The 16,844-nt window shown below is 37.2% G+C and overlaps 3 protein-coding genes across 9 annotated transcripts; all 3 read left to right on the forward strand.

Annotated features, from left to right (window-relative positions):
- Positions 1-790: 790 nt before the first annotated feature.
- LOC125195594 (26S proteasome non-ATPase regulatory subunit 2 homolog A-like) lies at positions 791-8,319 on the forward strand. The gene is made up of 25 exons (XM_089056288.1): positions 791-1,105; positions 1,242-1,342; positions 1,845-1,965; positions 2,055-2,114; positions 2,289-2,356; positions 2,879-2,921; positions 3,379-3,444; positions 3,666-3,704; positions 3,797-3,879; positions 4,184-4,298; positions 4,469-4,543; positions 4,648-4,806; positions 5,014-5,121; positions 5,211-5,315; positions 5,387-5,527; positions 5,675-5,779; positions 5,874-6,095; positions 6,232-6,345; positions 6,425-6,640; positions 6,876-6,935; positions 7,029-7,142; positions 7,221-7,306; positions 7,410-7,518; positions 7,621-7,799; positions 7,873-8,319. Exons 1-25 carry the CDS (start codon positions 998-1,000, stop codon positions 7,946-7,948), a joined length of 2,673 nt encoding a protein of 890 aa, XP_088912414.1. The 5' UTR covers positions 791-997; the 3' UTR covers positions 7,949-8,319.
- Positions 8,320-9,230: 911 nt separating this feature from the next.
- Positions 9,231-13,837, forward strand: LOC125196201 (uncharacterized). Its single transcript, XM_048094618.2, has 17 exons — positions 9,231-9,357; positions 9,439-9,528; positions 9,636-9,747; positions 9,948-9,975; positions 10,186-10,284; positions 10,371-10,437; positions 10,540-10,574; positions 10,713-10,787; positions 10,867-10,962; positions 11,088-11,151; positions 11,885-11,938; positions 12,313-12,398; positions 12,508-12,568; positions 12,658-12,722; positions 12,811-12,916; positions 13,125-13,213; positions 13,394-13,837. Exons 1-17 carry the CDS (start codon positions 9,292-9,294, stop codon positions 13,554-13,556), a joined length of 1,356 nt encoding a protein of 451 aa, XP_047950575.2. The 5' UTR covers positions 9,231-9,291; the 3' UTR covers positions 13,557-13,837.
- A 695-nt stretch (positions 13,838-14,532) lies between these two features.
- On the forward strand, positions 14,533-16,802 carry LOC125192470 (protein NUCLEAR FUSION DEFECTIVE 6, mitochondrial-like). 7 transcript variants are annotated; one of them, XR_007171402.2, is made up of 4 exons: positions 14,533-14,743; positions 14,857-14,978; positions 16,362-16,514; positions 16,588-16,802. XR_007171402.2 is itself a non-coding variant. In XM_048090049.2 (3 exons), exons 1-3 carry the CDS (start codon positions 14,595-14,597, stop codon positions 16,605-16,607), a joined length of 291 nt encoding a protein of 96 aa, XP_047946006.1. In that variant the 5' UTR covers positions 14,533-14,594; the 3' UTR covers positions 16,608-16,802. The 7 variants fall into 7 exon arrangements, 3 of the variants coding, with proteins under 3 accessions (XP_047946006.1, XP_088925667.1, XP_047946007.1); XR_007171404.2 differs by lacking the exon at positions 16,362-16,514 and adding an exon at positions 15,583-15,641 and having other exon boundaries at positions 14,534-14,743; XR_016137517.1 differs by lacking the exon at positions 16,588-16,802 and adding an exon at positions 15,583-15,641 and having other exon boundaries at positions 14,534-14,743; positions 16,362-16,579.
- Positions 16,803-16,844: the final 42 nt, after the last annotated feature.

The raw sequence follows: 16,844 nt of genomic DNA on the forward strand, positions 1-16,844 counted from the left end.
TTTAAAATAGCAAATTTAAAATAATGTGAAATATATGTACTTTTGAGGGTATAGACGTATAGGAGTGATATTCACTAATATGGCAACGTGTGATTAGGGACTGATTTATAAAAAAAATTTGGTGGGAGCTAAATTTTCTAAAATTTAAGTTGAGATTTTAAATGTACTAAACTTTTTTATTTGTAAAATGATTACAAATAATATCCTGATAATTATTTTTTTTGGTTTGACCACCGTGTACGAACACGCTAGCAGAATTCGACTAATCATGCTCGATCGAGTTTGCAAATTAAGGCCGAAAGTCTCCTAGCGGGTGGCGGGGTTTAAACCCGTGACCTCAAGGCCACCACAACTCCGTGCTGCCAACTGCGCTACAACCTATTAGTAATATCCTGATACTTTAATCATTTAAAAAACTAAAACAATGGCTAGTAGAGGCTTAAATCCCGCGATGTCTACATTAATCACTTAGGCGCACAATCCAGCCAAAAATCGACTAGCTTATTGGCATGGCGAACCACTTTTAACGACTCTACCGATGGAAATATGGAATGCTAAATTTATCATCAGATGTACGGATGTCAATTGGGCCAATCTATTCATTTCCGAATAAGCATCCAGCTTTTGTTGATCATCTGACCTAATCCTTCATTTACATTAAAGCTATTTGGGCCGACTCTTTGGTTTTGGGCTAAGCTGACATCCATTCTAAAAATGGGCCTGAAATGTGGGCCGGTATAAGTAGGCCCAATTTCGTATTTCATTATACAATAACTAAACACCTTGCTTGTCGAGAAGGAAACCTTCGTTCATCCTTTATATTATTCCCAGCTTCGTTCAGCTCAATTTTCTTAACCTAGGTCAGGATTGCTGCATCGATCCACAAATTGTGTTTCTCTATTGATTATTAGGAATCTCTGTGTTCGATTTCCCCCATCTTCGGTTTGATTCAAGCATTTTGCTCGATCGCTACTCGGTTTCTAGGGTTTTTTAGCCAATGGCGCCTGCGGAACCCAACAGCGGCGGAGCGACCAAAGAGCAGCCTCCGGTCAAGGCGCCGGCGAAGGACCTGAAGAAAAAAGATGAGAAGAAGGACGAAGATCTAGTAAGTTTGTAGGAATTGTTGCGTCACTCGAGAAGGCTTGTAATTTGGTGTGGTTTTTGGTTTTGGGGGTGAAATTAGGTGGTTTTTGATCGACATTTGAAGATTAATCGTGACATCCTTTTATTTTGTGATGTAGTCGGAGGAGGATTTGGCATTGAAGCAGCAATTGGAGCTGTACGTGGAGAGAGCACAGGATGCAGATCCTGGATTGCAGAAAGTTGCGCTTGAGAGCATGCGGTGAGTGGTTTTAGTTTATATATTCAGAACTGAAATTAGCTGCTAATGCAGTTGAGTCTATGATGAGCTGAACTTTTACTATTTTTAAGCAAGGGAAGAAAGAATTTTGTAGTGCAGTGCCTAATTGAATTGGAATTTTCTCAATTGAGTTAGATTACCATTAACCTCTACATTTATTCTAAAAAACCAATATGTTTGAACAGCCACAAACTCAACCATGCCAAATATGTGAGGATGAATTTAACTGCATACATTAAGCTTATGCTCTTACTTGTTTCTCAACAAATCATTCTGCTGTTTGATTTTTAGTATAATAATCCTTTATTCAACTTGCGATCTTGTATTGACCATGCAAACCTTAAAGTATGCAGAAATGGCTTTCGTTTCAGCCCCAAGTTCTCACTTGTTTTTCCATTTTTTGTAACATCTACACGAACAGAGTTTTGCTTCAATGGAGAACCTGCTGTTTGTAGATTGATTATAGTTAATTTTTCTTATACAGGGAAGAAATTCGTACTGCAACCAGTTCTATGACTTCAGTGCCCAAACCACTGAAGTTCTTACGTCCTCATTATGGAACCCTACAGGCACACTATGAGAAGATGTCAGATTCTGATTTGAAGGTGATAAACTATTGGTTTTGCTAAATTGTTTTCTTATTTATCATTCACGCCCACCTCCATTTCTCTTCTGAATACATTTCTCTCTTCAGAAACTGCTTGCGGATATACTCTCTGTTTTGGCCTTGACAATGTCCCCTGAAGGAGAAAGGGTATGTTGCATTTCTTGTTTGCTGCAATATCATATAGTCTATGGTTCTTTTATCAGAATGTTAGCTCTTGTCTTTGATGGCATTTATTGTCTCTCTGGCAAGCTTCTGGAACCTCTAAAAGGATTCACTAAAAGACTAATTCATTCTATCTGCTGTCATGATGTGTAATTTCAGGAGAGCTTGAAGTACAGATTACTTGGTTCTGATGGTGATATTGGTTCTTGGGGACATGAGTATGTTAGGTGAGGATTTGGACCGCTTGTCCTAAATATGTGAGCAAATGATGATTCTCCTGCATGATATCAGCCAATCAGCTTGTGCTCTGCACATAATTGTTTCATCCTCCTTCATAATGCTCATTGGTTCTGCCAGTAAATATTTCTTTTGAGTATGGAGTATGGTTGTTTTCATTTATAGTTTAAAATTCCATTGCATTCATTCGTCACTTGTCTTGGTCGCCTATTTTCTAAATCTTAAGATGAAGGACTATAGCCCACCCTATCTTCTTTCACAGAACACGTATTACATTCCAAATGCAACCCATCTGAGAAAGATATAATGCACTTATACCTCCAGTCCTCCATGAGACATGCAGAGCAATATTTACGATTTACAGTTGACGATCATATGTGTGTGTATGTGTATATGTATTATCTATAAACTCAATTATGCTAGAGAATTTTATTGTTTTTGAATAGTTAATACTTGAATATGATTCTGAAAATTGTGTATTAGTTTTATCTGAAATAATGAATGTGTTGCAGGAACTTGGCTGGGGAAATTTCTCAAGAGTATTCAAAACGGCAGGTTAGAACTTCTGCACATGATTTGAGGAAAATGCTCATCACCTGCAAATAGTTTGGGTTTCTTCCCTTGCATCTCAATATTATAAACACAACTCCCTTCTATTTTATTTACGAATTTTCTTTAATACATAAAATACCATATATGATTAGATAAGGTCAGTGTATGTAGATGCATTATAGTAGTTGTTAGTATTGTGAAATGTAACGACATACTATTAATAGGTTGGTCCAGATAAGAACAATATATCAATAGTTATTAGTTAGTAGGTTAATATATTGAAAAGTTGATACTTAATGGTAATTAGATGTAAAGCTATACTATTGCTTTCCATATATAGTAGTTGAATTTGAGTGGAGGCATTTTGGTATATACACAAATATACATTCTGATGAATTTATCAATTTTGATGCCATGCATTGTCTGTACCTTCTAAATTTCCACGTATGTTGCTTTACAGAGTGAAGAAGCCCCAATAGATGATCTAATGGACCTGGTGGTGCAAATTGTTGCTTTCCATATGAAGGTATATTCTATAATTTATTTATTTAGCCATTTAGGTTCACTCTTTGTGAAAATACTATGCCATATAGCATGGTATCTTAGAATTTTTGTTAGGATTGGCAATTCAGCAATCTATAAGACATCATGGAGATGAACATTTATTACACAATTTACACTATGCCTTAATATATGCTTCTCACTTTTGTGATATGAATCTAAGCATGGAATTTATTGTATTCACAGCATAATGCTGAGCCTGAGGCAGTCGATCTTCTTATGGAGGTATTGTAACCATCTACTATTATAATTGGATCATTGATGTTACTTCGGAACAACCTTGAATATGAATAGAAGTTTGGCCTTTTTACTATCAGGTGGAGGACCTTGATCTGCTTGTGGAACATGTTGATAGTACAAACTTTAAGCGGACATGCCTGTATCTTACTAGTTCAGCAAAGTAAGTGGGTTATGATGCCTTTAGCTTGACTTTTGGTTCTGTATGTACTGCCAGAGTGTTTTACATTGTCAATGACATCAATGTTACAATGAAATTGTCTTCCTTTTTCTAATATATTTGTTCATGTGAATATATCTTCTTATATATGAGCATCAGCTATTTGAAAAACATAACTCCAATGCATGCGAAGTGGTTTTTGGATGTCCATGGATCATGCTTAGCTCTGTCTCTTTCTTTTGATAGAAAATTACTCATCTATGGTGATGTTAGCTCATTTTAATGCTGCATATGTCAATTTTTGCAGATACCTTCCTGGACCGGATGACATGTTAGTTTTGGATATTGCACATTCTATCTATATGAAATTTGAAGAGTATCCAAGAGCACTACAGATTGCATTGTATCTTGATAACTTCCAGGTTCATACTTTAGTATTTACGAGACACTTAATTGTGTGTGAGAAATTTTAAAATTATTGGGATCAAGTTTTGTAACAAATGAAGATCAAAATATAATTTAATTGACACTTTGTGGACCAAATTTTATCTGATTTCTGCTTTAGTTATTTTGACTGGTTGTGCCTTTGCAGTACGTGAGCGAACTTTTTCAGCGTTGTGAAGATCCTCTCAAAAGGCAGCAGTTTTGCTTCATCCTGGCACGCCATGTAAGTTATCTTGAGCATCCTGTACTTTTTTGTATGTAGTCTCACGCTCACCTACATTTTCATCCCAATAGGTTACAATGCGCTGATGGTATTGTCATGTGCAGGGCGTTTCGTTTGAACTTACTGAGAGCATTATTGCAGACGATGAAGAGAGGGAAGCTTTGCAAAATCTCATCAACAATACGAAGTTGAATGAAGGCTATCTAACACTTGCTCGTGATATTGAAGTCATGGAGCCGAAATCTCCTGAGGACATATACAAGGTAGACTCTCTTGAGCATCAGTGTCCTGATTGCGCTGATTGTTGCTTCTTGCATCATGCATTTATTCTTGATCCTGTTGATAAACTCCAATTTTAATTTGCACATGCTGGTGTTGTTTTGTTGTTCCCCATCATATAGTTCCTTCAAGATGGGCATAATGCTCAATATGTTTTCTTTGTTTCTAATGTAGCTATGTTGGCTTGGCAGGCACATCTAATTGAAGGCCGTGGTAGTGGTGGGGGAACTGTTGATTCTGCCAGGCAGAATTTGGCTGCAACCTTTGTTAATGCTTTTGTAAATGCTGGTTTTGGCCAGGTTTGTATAAGATCGTATGTTTTAATCGCAAGGGAACATTTATACATGTTTCTTTATGCTGAGTTTGGTGTTCCTTTCTGTCTGTGAAGGACAAGTTGATGACAGTTCCAGCTGAAGCATCTAGCGGTGGTTCCTCCTCAAGCTGGCTCTTCAAAAATAAGGAACATGGAAAGGCCAGTGCTGCAGCAAGTCTGGTGCGCCTCTACTCTGTGTTGCACTTGCGTTTTATTCAAGTGGTGGCTAATCATTCTGTTTGCTACTCTAGGGCATGATTATGCTTTGGGATATTGATTCTGGACTTGCACAACTGGACAAGTATTTCCACGCTAGTGACACTCATGTCGTATCTGGCGCATTACTCGGAGTCGGGATTGTAAACTGTAATGTAACGAGTGATTGTGATCCTGTAAGATTCAAACAATTTTCCCAATATAAAATCTTCTCCAAGTACAATTGAGGAAATGCATAAATATAAAGTGTTAATTTAAAACTACTATGCAACTACAGTGCGTACTTTGATTTGTTCCTGAACTAGTGTTGATTGCTTTCTCAGGCATTGGCTCTATTGGCTGAGTATGTGGAAAAAGAAGATGCTTCGATTAAAATAGGTGCAATAATGGGTCTAGGTCTTGCACATGCAGGTTCTCAAAATGAGCAAGTGAGTTTTCCTCAGTCACATTTCTGTCAAATTGGTCAAATAGAGTTTATAGCCTTGATTATCTGGGGTTTTATATATTTTGTAACATTATCAGGTACGTAGCATATTAATGCCCCTCCTCCTAGATGGAAGATCATCTGTTGACGTGATTGCATTTGCTGCTATTGCATTGGGCCTAGTATATGTGGGTTCATGTAATGAAGATGTTGCCCAGAACATTGTACTTGCTTTGATGGAACGAAGTGAGGCAGAATTAGGGGATCCCTTAGCTCGTTTCTTGCCTTTGGGCCTTGGTCTACTTTTCTTAGGGAAGCAGGTAATAATTTAGGGTTCAAATTAGTAAAGCTCAATCAGCATTATGGTCTGTCTGTCTAAAATCAGAAAGCATTTCATTCTGTCTTCTTTAATGCTCTCTTTGTAGGTAGCTAACATCTTATCTCTACTTCTGACAGGAAAACGTCGAGGCTACAGCTGAGGTTTCAAAGACATTTAATGAAAAAATTCGGAAACATTGCGACATGACCCTGCTATCATGCGCATATGCAGGAACTGGAAATGTTCTAAAGGTTACAAGTTATTGAAGTTGGAGTGAGGGTGGACTTTTCTCCGATGTCTGTTATGTTAACTATTGCCTTTTTATCACAGGTGCAACACTTCCTTGGTCAGTGTGCACAACATCTTGAGAAGGGCGAATCCTACCAGGGACCAGCTGTTCTCGGAATTGCTATGGTAGCAATGGCTGAGGAACTTGGGCTTGAGATGGCCATTCGTTCACTGGAGCATCTTTTGCAATATGGAGAGCAGAACATTAGAAGGGCTGTCCCGTTGGCTCTTGGTCTCCTTTGTATATCCAATCCTAAGGTAATCTACTCTAGGTGTCACCAGGTTTGAAAAATTGAGGATTGATTTGTATGCTCTTCTAAGAAATGATTTGTGGCTCGGCTTCTTTCAACCATAGAAAATGAACCTGTGTGGCAGTGTTGCTTTTCCACTTGTGTATGATAGCATCATAGATGGTTACAGAATCTTCCTAGACTTCCCTTATTACTTAGATCGTTATCTACTTGTATAATTGAATGATTGTTGTTTTCGACAGGTCAATGTCATGGACACACTAAGTAGGCTCAGTCATGATACAGACGCAGAAGTTGCGATGGTAATATTAATTCCTATATAATTCTTATTCTGGTAACTATTCCGTGCGCTAAGTCTCTTGTTTCATAATGTGCATACCTTCTGGATGTTACAGTCTGCCATGATTTCTCTGGGTTTGATCGGTGCTGGAACTAACAACGCCAGAATCGCCGGAATGCTTCGCAATCTGTCAAGCTACTATTATAAAGATGCTAGCCTTCTTTTTTGTGTACGGTCTCTTTGAACAATGTCCCTTTTTTGTACATATCCAACTGCAAGTATATTTATTATAGATTCTAAAATGCAGGTACGCATTGCTCAAGGTCTTGTTCATCTTGGCAAAGGATTGTTGACTCTTTCTCCTTATCATTCGGAACGTTTCCTGATGTCACCGTACGTTACTCACTGAAAACTCCGCCCGTGGCTAATTTTAATTTTGATTTAAGTACTATGACGGAGGATGCTAATTTTGGCTCCCTTTTACGCCTTCTTCCAGGACTGCACTCGCTGGACTTGTGGTTATGCTTCATGCATGTCTTGATATGAAGGCTCTCATCTTGGGGAAATATCATTACGTTCTATACTTCCTCGTCCTGGCCATGCAGGTAATCGAAAAATGTTTTCTTTTGGGTTCTGTTGTCTCGTGTTTCCCTTCTCCGCATTAGTAAAACCCTTTCTTCTAAACAATGCGTCTGTGCAACTCACAGCCAAGAATGCTACTGACTGTGGACGAGAACTTGAAACCACTTTCTGTACCCGTCCGTGTTGGCCAAGCTGTTGATGTCGTCGGCCAAGCAGGTCGTCCCAAGACCATAACAGGTTTCCAGACCCACTCAACTCCCGTCCTTCTGGCCGCTGGTGACAGAGCAGAGCTTGCAACCGAGAAGTAAGCTCTCATCTATATTCCTTATATTTCATGCTCAACGAAAACTGCACACTAATGTCGGATGCCTTTGCAGGTATATTCCCCTTTCTCCCATACTCGAGGGATTTGTAATCTTGAAAGAGAACCCAGACTACAAGGAAGAGAGTTAATGCCGACTAGGCTGTCGTATCATACACGGGTGTCTGTCACGATCAACTGGTTTAAACTTTCAACGGTGCAGAACCGTGCCTCTAGTAAGAGGCATGGATGAGCAAAATGGCGATGGGTCACGATTCGATGCTATATTATGTTTCGTCCTTTTTGAACAGATTATATGCTCCCGTCGTTGTAAATGTATCCGTCTCCGACGAAGAACGTGATTCGTTTGTGTTCTTCTGGGTAGTTCTTGTGTTATTTTTCAACCCTATGAGGATTATATTTGCTTGTTAGGAACTCATTTCACTACATACTTTTGATAAGCGTAATATGTTAATGAATATTTCGTAAAACTAATGTTATGAATATTTCGTAAAGCTAATAATTCTTGTCTTTCTTATTGAATATTTAAATAATACTCCTTCCGTTGGACGATAACAAAAATGAAGTGTGGCTCTTGCCGCAAAATGATAAAATATGATTCTTATTGTGGGACAGATGGAGTGCTAGGATTCGGAACTTGATTAGTTAAATTTAGTTAATATATCTGTTGACTGGTTGCTCAACGTGTTATATTGATTAATTAAAATCGATCAATTAGTCTGAACTAAAGTAAGCTATTTTAATTAATTATTACTACTTATGTCTTTTAAATTTTATCACATTTTAACAGGGCATGAGTTTTAAAAAATATAATGGAAAATGGATTGAAAAATTGGTGAAATAAGATCTTATTTTTAAATATTAGTTTTATAATATAAGTTGTGAACGAGAATGAGTTAGTTGAAGGTGTATTTATTATAAGAAAACAATAAAAAATTTTGTGGGATTGATAAAAATACAAATACGTGACAAATTTTTATGGGCAGACGATGATAATAATAATAATATATCACTGATGGAATGAACTAACAATAAAATACTTCTCACTTTGTCCGGGACTCCGCGATAAGAGTCCCGGTTCACTTTTACTAGAAATGCTAATGGTAATAGGGTCCCACTTTCCACTAACTCATTCCACTCACATTTCATTTAATTATAATATATACAAGTGGAACCCTTATTTCACTAATTTTTTTTCATCCACTTTTCTTAACATTTATTAAAATCCGTGCCGCTCATAAAATATTAATCTGCCCCATAGGAAAACCGGAAATCGAAAATCGGAAATATTAATGCTTAAACAAATTTTAATTAGGAAATAGTTTCAATAGTTGTTTATTTGTGGCAAATAATGCAATAGCGCTTTATGCATCCGACATATAAAACGCTATTCTAATATAATCTCTCCTCTCCATGGGGTTTAAGCTATAGGGTTTATGAGCTTCGACTAAATTACAGACGCACTTCACACACAATGAAGGTGAAAGTGATTTCTCGCTCTACAGATGAATTCACCCGAGAACGAAGTCAGGATCTTCAGGTTTCCTCCTTTTCTGCGCTTTTCTCAAGCCAATTTCCGATTTTCCTATGGCGCAGATTGATATTTTTGAATTTTTGCCAGAGAGTGTTCCGCAACTTCGATCCTACCCTTCGGACGCAGGAGAAAGCCGTCGAGTATGTTCGTGCTCTTAATGCAGCTAAATTAGATAAGGTTGGCTCGCCCTCTCCTCGGATTTTTGAGTGTTACATTTACTTATTTTTAGGATTGGATTGGACGATTGGTAATTGACCTAATCTGTGTGAATTTTTGTGTCGTAGATATTTGCGCGGCCTTTCATTGGGGCTATGGATGGGCACATTGATGCGGTCTCGGCAATGGCTAAGAATCCAGCTAATTTGAAGTGGCTTTTCTCGGGTTCTATGGATGGAGGTGTGCTATTGTTTCCAAATTTGTCTGTATTTTGATTTTGATATGCAGTTTACTCTATTGGAATGGAACAAATTACAGAAGAATAAATTGCTTGATTTGTTGTTTGAAGATGACAAATGGTGTTTTGAGCTATTTTTTAAGTGATGAATTGTCTTTTTATTAGAAACTAAACGCTCATGATACTTTGTTTCCATCTGCAGATGTTCGTCTTTGGGATTTGGCCACTAGGTAATACGAACAACAGAACTGCCTCTCTCTTGTTTCACATGTGGTGTTATTGGCTAATCTTAGGATATCTATTTAGAATTGTGTTTCTTTTCCGTATATTGCCTCTTAGCATGTAGATCGACCATTCTCAACCGTAACATTTGGTGAATGCATTTGTAGGATACTAATAATTGTTTATGCCTGGAAAATGTATGTTTGATGTGCTATCAGGCAGACAGTATGCCAGTTTCCTGGTCACCAAGGTGCAGTTCGGGGTCTCACGGCATCAACGGATGGTCGTGTTCTTGTGTCGTGTGGGACTGATTCTACGTAAGGCTTTTTATTTGATGTCTCGAACTGTTTTGGATTGGTTAGGAATTCTTTTGACATTGGTGGACTGGTTCTTTACTTTTCAGTGTCAGGCTCTGGAATGTTCCTCTTCCTTCTCACACCCAAGATGACTCATTGGATAACGATGCCAAGGTTAATATTTTCTATTTATCTTTTTTATTATCTCAATTCAGTTTCCTAGCTATCTTCTGTTCACCTAAACAAGTACATTTGGATTTGTTTTTTTTTTGGCAGCCACTAGCAACCTATGTTTGGAAAAGTGCCTTCTGGTAAATTTGGTTAGCTTTTACATGAAATGTCTTATGTTTGAATAAACTAATATGCATAACATAATCTGCTTGTGCTTTTTAAAGCTCTTGATTTGAAGAACCTTTTTCTTGTCTCTCTCTTTTATATTTCTCTTTAAGGGGTGTTGATCACCAAGAGAACGGGGAACTTTTTGCTACAGCTGGAGCTCAAGTAGACATATGGAACCACAACAGGTTTTAAATGTGTTCAAATTATGTTTTGTTATTTGAAAATGCAGTAGGTTCCAACATATTATCTTTCTTTCACAATCAGGTCTCAGCCAATCAACAGTTTTGAATGGGGAAAAGATACAGTTATTTCCGTGCGGTTTAATCCAGGAGAACCAAATGTGTTAGCAACATCAGGCAGGTCTGTATTTTTCAGGACTGCACTATATTTTATTTAGATTACATAATGTTCACACAGGCTGAATTGTGACATGATTGTAATGCTTAGGTTGCTACACTGATAATGTTTCACCATTTCAATTGCAGTGATCGTAGCATTACTATATATGATTTACGGTTGTCATCTCTTGCAAGAAAGATGATCATGATGGTTAGTGAATTGGTTTTTGTATTTTGAATATGTGAATAATCCTTTTGGTTTATTACACGACATATTATATCCATGGTTAGAAGTTGTGTGAGCTAAAGTATTTTGGCCATATATATAAATAATTTGTTGGTTGCTATCACTTATCACTATAGGGAGATCCTGGACTGCTGAAATGTTATGGTTAAGAAGTTGCACTAAAAATTTATGATTTATTGGAAATACATCATTTCTCTTAACTAGCTCCATCCCTGGTTCTCCTTGAGTTGCATACTCTCTTAATAATATAGTGACTAATGTGTTGCATTTTCATGCTGAAACATTGGATGACTTGAGTTCCTTTCTGCCAATAAATACTGTCATTTTATAATCTTATTTAAAATTTATTATGGTATTAAAGTTAAGACCTGGTTGTAATATACCTGCATCTTCTTCCAGTAGTATAATTCTTTGAAGAATTTTATAGTGTTGATTAGAGTTAAAAGCATTTGATAGGGATCCAACATAGGCATTCGTTGTCTCTCTTTTAGGATTTGGAAGAGAGCTCCGCATTGCTGGATTATTAGCCTGAACTCCATTAGTGTTCATTGCTGGTTTTTATGATGGACGTATTTAGCGATCTGTTTGTTTACCTTTGTTTTGAATGGACATTCATCAGCTTTATTTTACATGTATTACTACTTTTTAATTTATACTCCGTATTACATTTCCTAAAGATCTGTCTCTTTTTTCACAGACAAAAACAAATTCTATAGCATGGAACCCAATGGAGCCTATGAACTTTACAGCTGTAAGCTAACTCTGCAACTACTTATCTTCCTTTTCTCCTGTTTGTTTTGGATGCTCAGTTATGACTAAGAAAACCTTTACTAATTTGAATCAATAGCAGCTAAAAGTTTCGGAGTAAAACAGAAAACTATGTATATTATATCCATGGGTGGGATATCCACTTTTTTGTTTGTACCTATTGAGTCCATTTGGACTTTGTTTCTTTTACGACATGCAGCATATATCGTCTCCTGCTGCATTAACTTGCTGACTTCTTAAGTATGTAAATTTGGTTAAAATGCATGCATTAAGAGCTGCAAGCTAGTTTCCCTGCCCTGGTGAAACTATACATCTTGCAATGCTATGATTGTAAATTAAAATATCATGTCAATTCAGGCAAATGAAGATTGCAATTGCTATAGTTATGATGTCCGAAAAATGAATGAGGCAAGATGTGTACACAGAGATCATGTTTCTGCAGTGTAAGTCTCAGCTACTAATTTCTTACGAGTCTTACTAGATTTTGATGTTCTGATTTATTATTCAGTTCAAACATTTTGTTTTACTAAATTTTTCATGGTATATATGCAGAATGGATATCGATTATTCACCAACTGGCCGTGAGTTTGTTACTGGATCTTATGATAGAACTGTAAGAATTCAGCTCATCTTTATTATTTGATGAACCACTACATTTTCTCTCTGGGACACATCTCCTAATCTCCTTAATTCTCTCCGCAGGTCAGAATATTCCAATATAATGGCGGTCACAGCCGAGAAATATATCACACTAAGAGAATGCAAAGGTGAATTGTTATTCAGGACTACTGAACAACCTCATATCATTTGTAACATTAGATGTGTTCTAATGCATATTTTTGTCCTTATCTATAGGGTCTTTTGTGTTAAGTTCAGCAATGATGGAAGTTACATTATCTCTGGTAGTGATGACACAAACCTTCGACTTTGGAAGGCCAAAGCATCTGAGCAACTGGGAGTTGTACGAATATCTTTCTTTTCAACTATATTTTCTGTTTTCTAAACAAGAATATCTTTCCCTATGTTCTTGCAACATGTCAAATTCATTTCATTTTTTGCTATAATTTTCGATACTCGTGCACTCACAATATGGTGCCTTTTTGGTCAATTCTGCAAGCCAGAAGTTGTTGCTACTGAATGTCATAACTGGATGATTTGCTCACTTGCAGCTTTTACCGAGAGAGCGTAAAAACCATGAATATTTGGAGGCTGTTAAGAATCGCTACAAGCATCTCCCTGAGGTCAAGCGCATAGTCAGGTATATCCAGTTTTACTAAAATATTTACAAATTTCTGTTTTATCAAGAAATAATTTATCATCTCTGGTTCATATTTGGGTCTTCATTACATCCATTGTAGAACTATCAACCACACGTCCAAATATGCCTCGTCTTCTGCTGTTGGCGTCTCACTTATTATTCTTAATTGCGATGTTGCAGGCACAGACACTTGCCCAAGCCAATCTACAAAGCAGCCTCTCTGCGTCGCATCATGACTGATGCCCAAAGAAAGAAGGATGAAAGGAGGCGAGCTCACAGTGCCCCGGGCAGTATCGTGAACAAGCCATTACGGAAAAGAAGAATCATCAAAGAAGTCGAATGATTTTTTGGCGGGATGCATTACAATGTGGATACACCATTGAAGAATATACATTGTAAGATTTTGATCCATCTTTTCACCCATATCTGTAGATTTAGAGATGCATCGTAGATTTGCATTATTTTTTTAATGTTTATTGTGTATTTCAATTGTTTACATTGAAATAACAAGATTTTGCTAATGTGACAAAGAAAAGTATAGTTTATATATTCTGTATTTTTCTTGAACGGAGTAATATCATAAGTTGCTGCTATTAATTCACACTTGATACAAATTTTGTCTTTTACAGCTTTCTTCACTATTATTATATCTTTCATATAAATTCTACATATTTGTATTATCAAATAAAAAAATAAATACGCTACTGATCGTGTTTTAGGTGCGAAGAAAATCTATAATTGTAAGGTTTGAACGATTTAAGTGAAAAATATATTAAAATTACATTTTGACATCAAAAATTCCTCATTGAAAAGAAAATACTAGTAATAACATCAATAATTAAGCACAACTTATTTGGTAAGATGAATTCTATCCATTCAATTGTCACCATACAACTTAGTTGGCAAGACGCTTTCCATCCAATCAATCGTTAACGATCAAACACAACTTAGGATGTGCGACGTTTTTCAAACAATCATAGGCGATGCGATGTTATTCTTCCAATTAATCGTCAAAGAGAAGCAAACGTCAAGTAGTAAGAAGTTTCTATTCGAGTCATTCGTCGCAGCTCAATTAGTAAGACGTTTCTGATTCAATCAACAGATCAAGTATGAACAAAGTCACTATCACTGTCAAAGAGAAGCAAACGTCAAGTAGTAGGAAGTTTCTATTCAAGTCATTCGTCGCAGCTCAATTAGTAAGACGTTTCTCCTTCAATCAACAGATCAAGTATGTACATAGTCACTATCCGTATAATAGAGAATTTATATTTAATCCATCTTAAAAACAACTACTAGTAGGGTTTTAGAAAAACCCTTCAATTTTAACTCCAATAAACCCATTTTCATCATTTCCTTCCCAAATTCACAAAAAGGAACGAAAATGGCTATCGCCGCCGCCAGATCCGTTTTCCGGTCGTCGGCCGTCCGCAGCGCCGCCACGAGGCTAGCGTCTCAAGCGAAGTCCGCTCCCTCCCCTTCGCCGTTCCGCCTCCCCTCCAGAACTCCCCTGCTAGCTCATCGCATATTCCGGTATTTCTCCTCTCCTCCATCTATAGATTCGAGCTCTATCGAAAATTGCGATAATGTGATCGTGAATTCAATCAATTAAGCTCGTTTCTATGATTGTGGAATGTGTGCGGTAGGTCTCCTGCTGAATTGAGCGCGTGCGCGGAGTCGATGCAGCCGTTCCACACCGCCACCGCCTCGGCGTTGATGACATCGATGCTCACCGTCTCTCGATTCGGTTACGGTTGGCTCGCTGAAGGTACTTTAACATGATCTTTTTTTGTTTTTTTAATTAATTTTCGTTATATTTTTAGTGAATTGCGATTTAGTGCGTATTTTAGCCTTTGTTTGAATTGTGGCTGGAAAACGGTTTGCCTTTGTTTCTGAGTGATGTGCTGCATATGTGTTCATATAGTGAACTTGTTTATATTACTACGAAGTCATGAATTAATTTCATCTCCGAACCTTATGTGCGTGCGAATAGGGGAATACGTGATCGTATATGAATATAAATCATAAACAGCAGTAGGAATTAAAGTCTTAAGAAAATGTTGGATAATTGATATAGAGAATCAGATATAATAGAGTGTATTGAGAATTTTCGTGTTAGTCTTAAATGTGTAGTTGTTTGAACGACTCCTGACGTGGAAAATGCTTGTGCGAAGAGCAACCGCTGTATGTTTCTGCTTTTTTTTTCCTAGCTGAATGAAATTTCACTCAAGAAACCGTTAGACTTTCTTGTATTCCAATCCTGAGTCTTTCTCCATGAGCCACAACTGTTTTCTTAGATATCTATTTAGTCTAATGCTTACAATTGCAATGCTGGTGGATTGCCTAACCGATAGCTTTTCGTCTTGATTTAGGTATCTAGCGATGTAGAGTCGTCCTCTTTTGCTGCCCTTGTCCTCTTTTCATAACCCTGGTGAGTCAGTTCTCTGTGAAGAGTCTCCTGGCACCTGAAAATGGTTTAACCGAATACGTATTGATTTAGTCAAAGCTAGTTAACTAAGTGATGCTGTTTCCTTCTATATCCTAAATCCCCCTTAGTGGCACGGTCAACTTTCTAGAACACGATAGCTACTTAGATTGCATTCAGTTTGAGGACTTTTATACAAATAATCCTTTTGAGTAGTATCATATGTCTATCTTTGACATGCCTATTTCCTTAATTTGATAAAGAAGTCCCTGCTTCTTTCTTCCTGTTGTAGGCCTTGACAAGACTAGATGAAGATGGCAAGGCAAAGAGGGATTACTTCGATTCTTTTTCCTTAGAACATACCTACAAGAAGACAATGCTTAAGTTACATGAATAAAGACTCGTATTCCCCGTTGTTAAGAAATTATGGAACTCTCATTTGTAGATTTCTACTACACATCTTATCTGTTCACCACTCACCCTTTTCATTCTCGAATGCCCATGTCTCAGATATGCGTCTTCCTTAATCAAATTGCGCATTGCCTAACTATGTTAATTAGGTTTATGTGTTTGCTTTTCGCGTATTCTTCCATCAGCTTCTTTATTTCTCAATAATATTATGTCTCTTAACTGTGTTAGTAAAGTACGTGTGATTAACGCAGTTTAGAACTCCTTAGAGCAATGCCATCTGCGTTTTCAACTTATACTTTACCATTACTGAATCAGCTTGCAATGATGATGTGTGATGATCTTTCGAAGCCAAAGTCTTGTTTGAGCTTGAGAAGACCCAACTGTACTGTATTCAGACACAGGAACTATCGAATATCTTTTAACGAACATGCCTAAATACCATCTTCCCCTGCTTTAGTTATTCTCGAAGTATGCCTCATGTATGCTATGAATGCTTAGTAATTTGGTCGAAATATATACTGATTGTTTGCACATGTATCAGATTGCAATAATGATCTGTGATCAGTACCAGATCAACCAGCGCCGTCTCTTTCTGGTATTATGATACGTAGTCGGAAGACTGTATGTACCGGATATGAGCGTTACATGTTTAATGCTAAGGTTCCGACGAATTTCCAGCTGAACATGTCTTGTTTTTGAATAGTTTGCTGAAGCAAATATGATTAAATGGAAAAGAAGTTAAATGGATTTTTTTCATCCTTGCTTTTGTGTTGTGGATAAAGGCATGTGACACTACTA

The sequence above is a fragment of the Salvia hispanica genome, chromosome 4 (genome assembly GCF_029641045.1).
Source record: "Salvia hispanica isolate PSC_SH4W2 chromosome 4, Shi_PSC_v1, whole genome shotgun sequence".
Classification (NCBI taxonomy): domain Eukaryota; kingdom Viridiplantae; phylum Streptophyta; class Magnoliopsida; order Lamiales; family Lamiaceae; genus Salvia; species Salvia hispanica.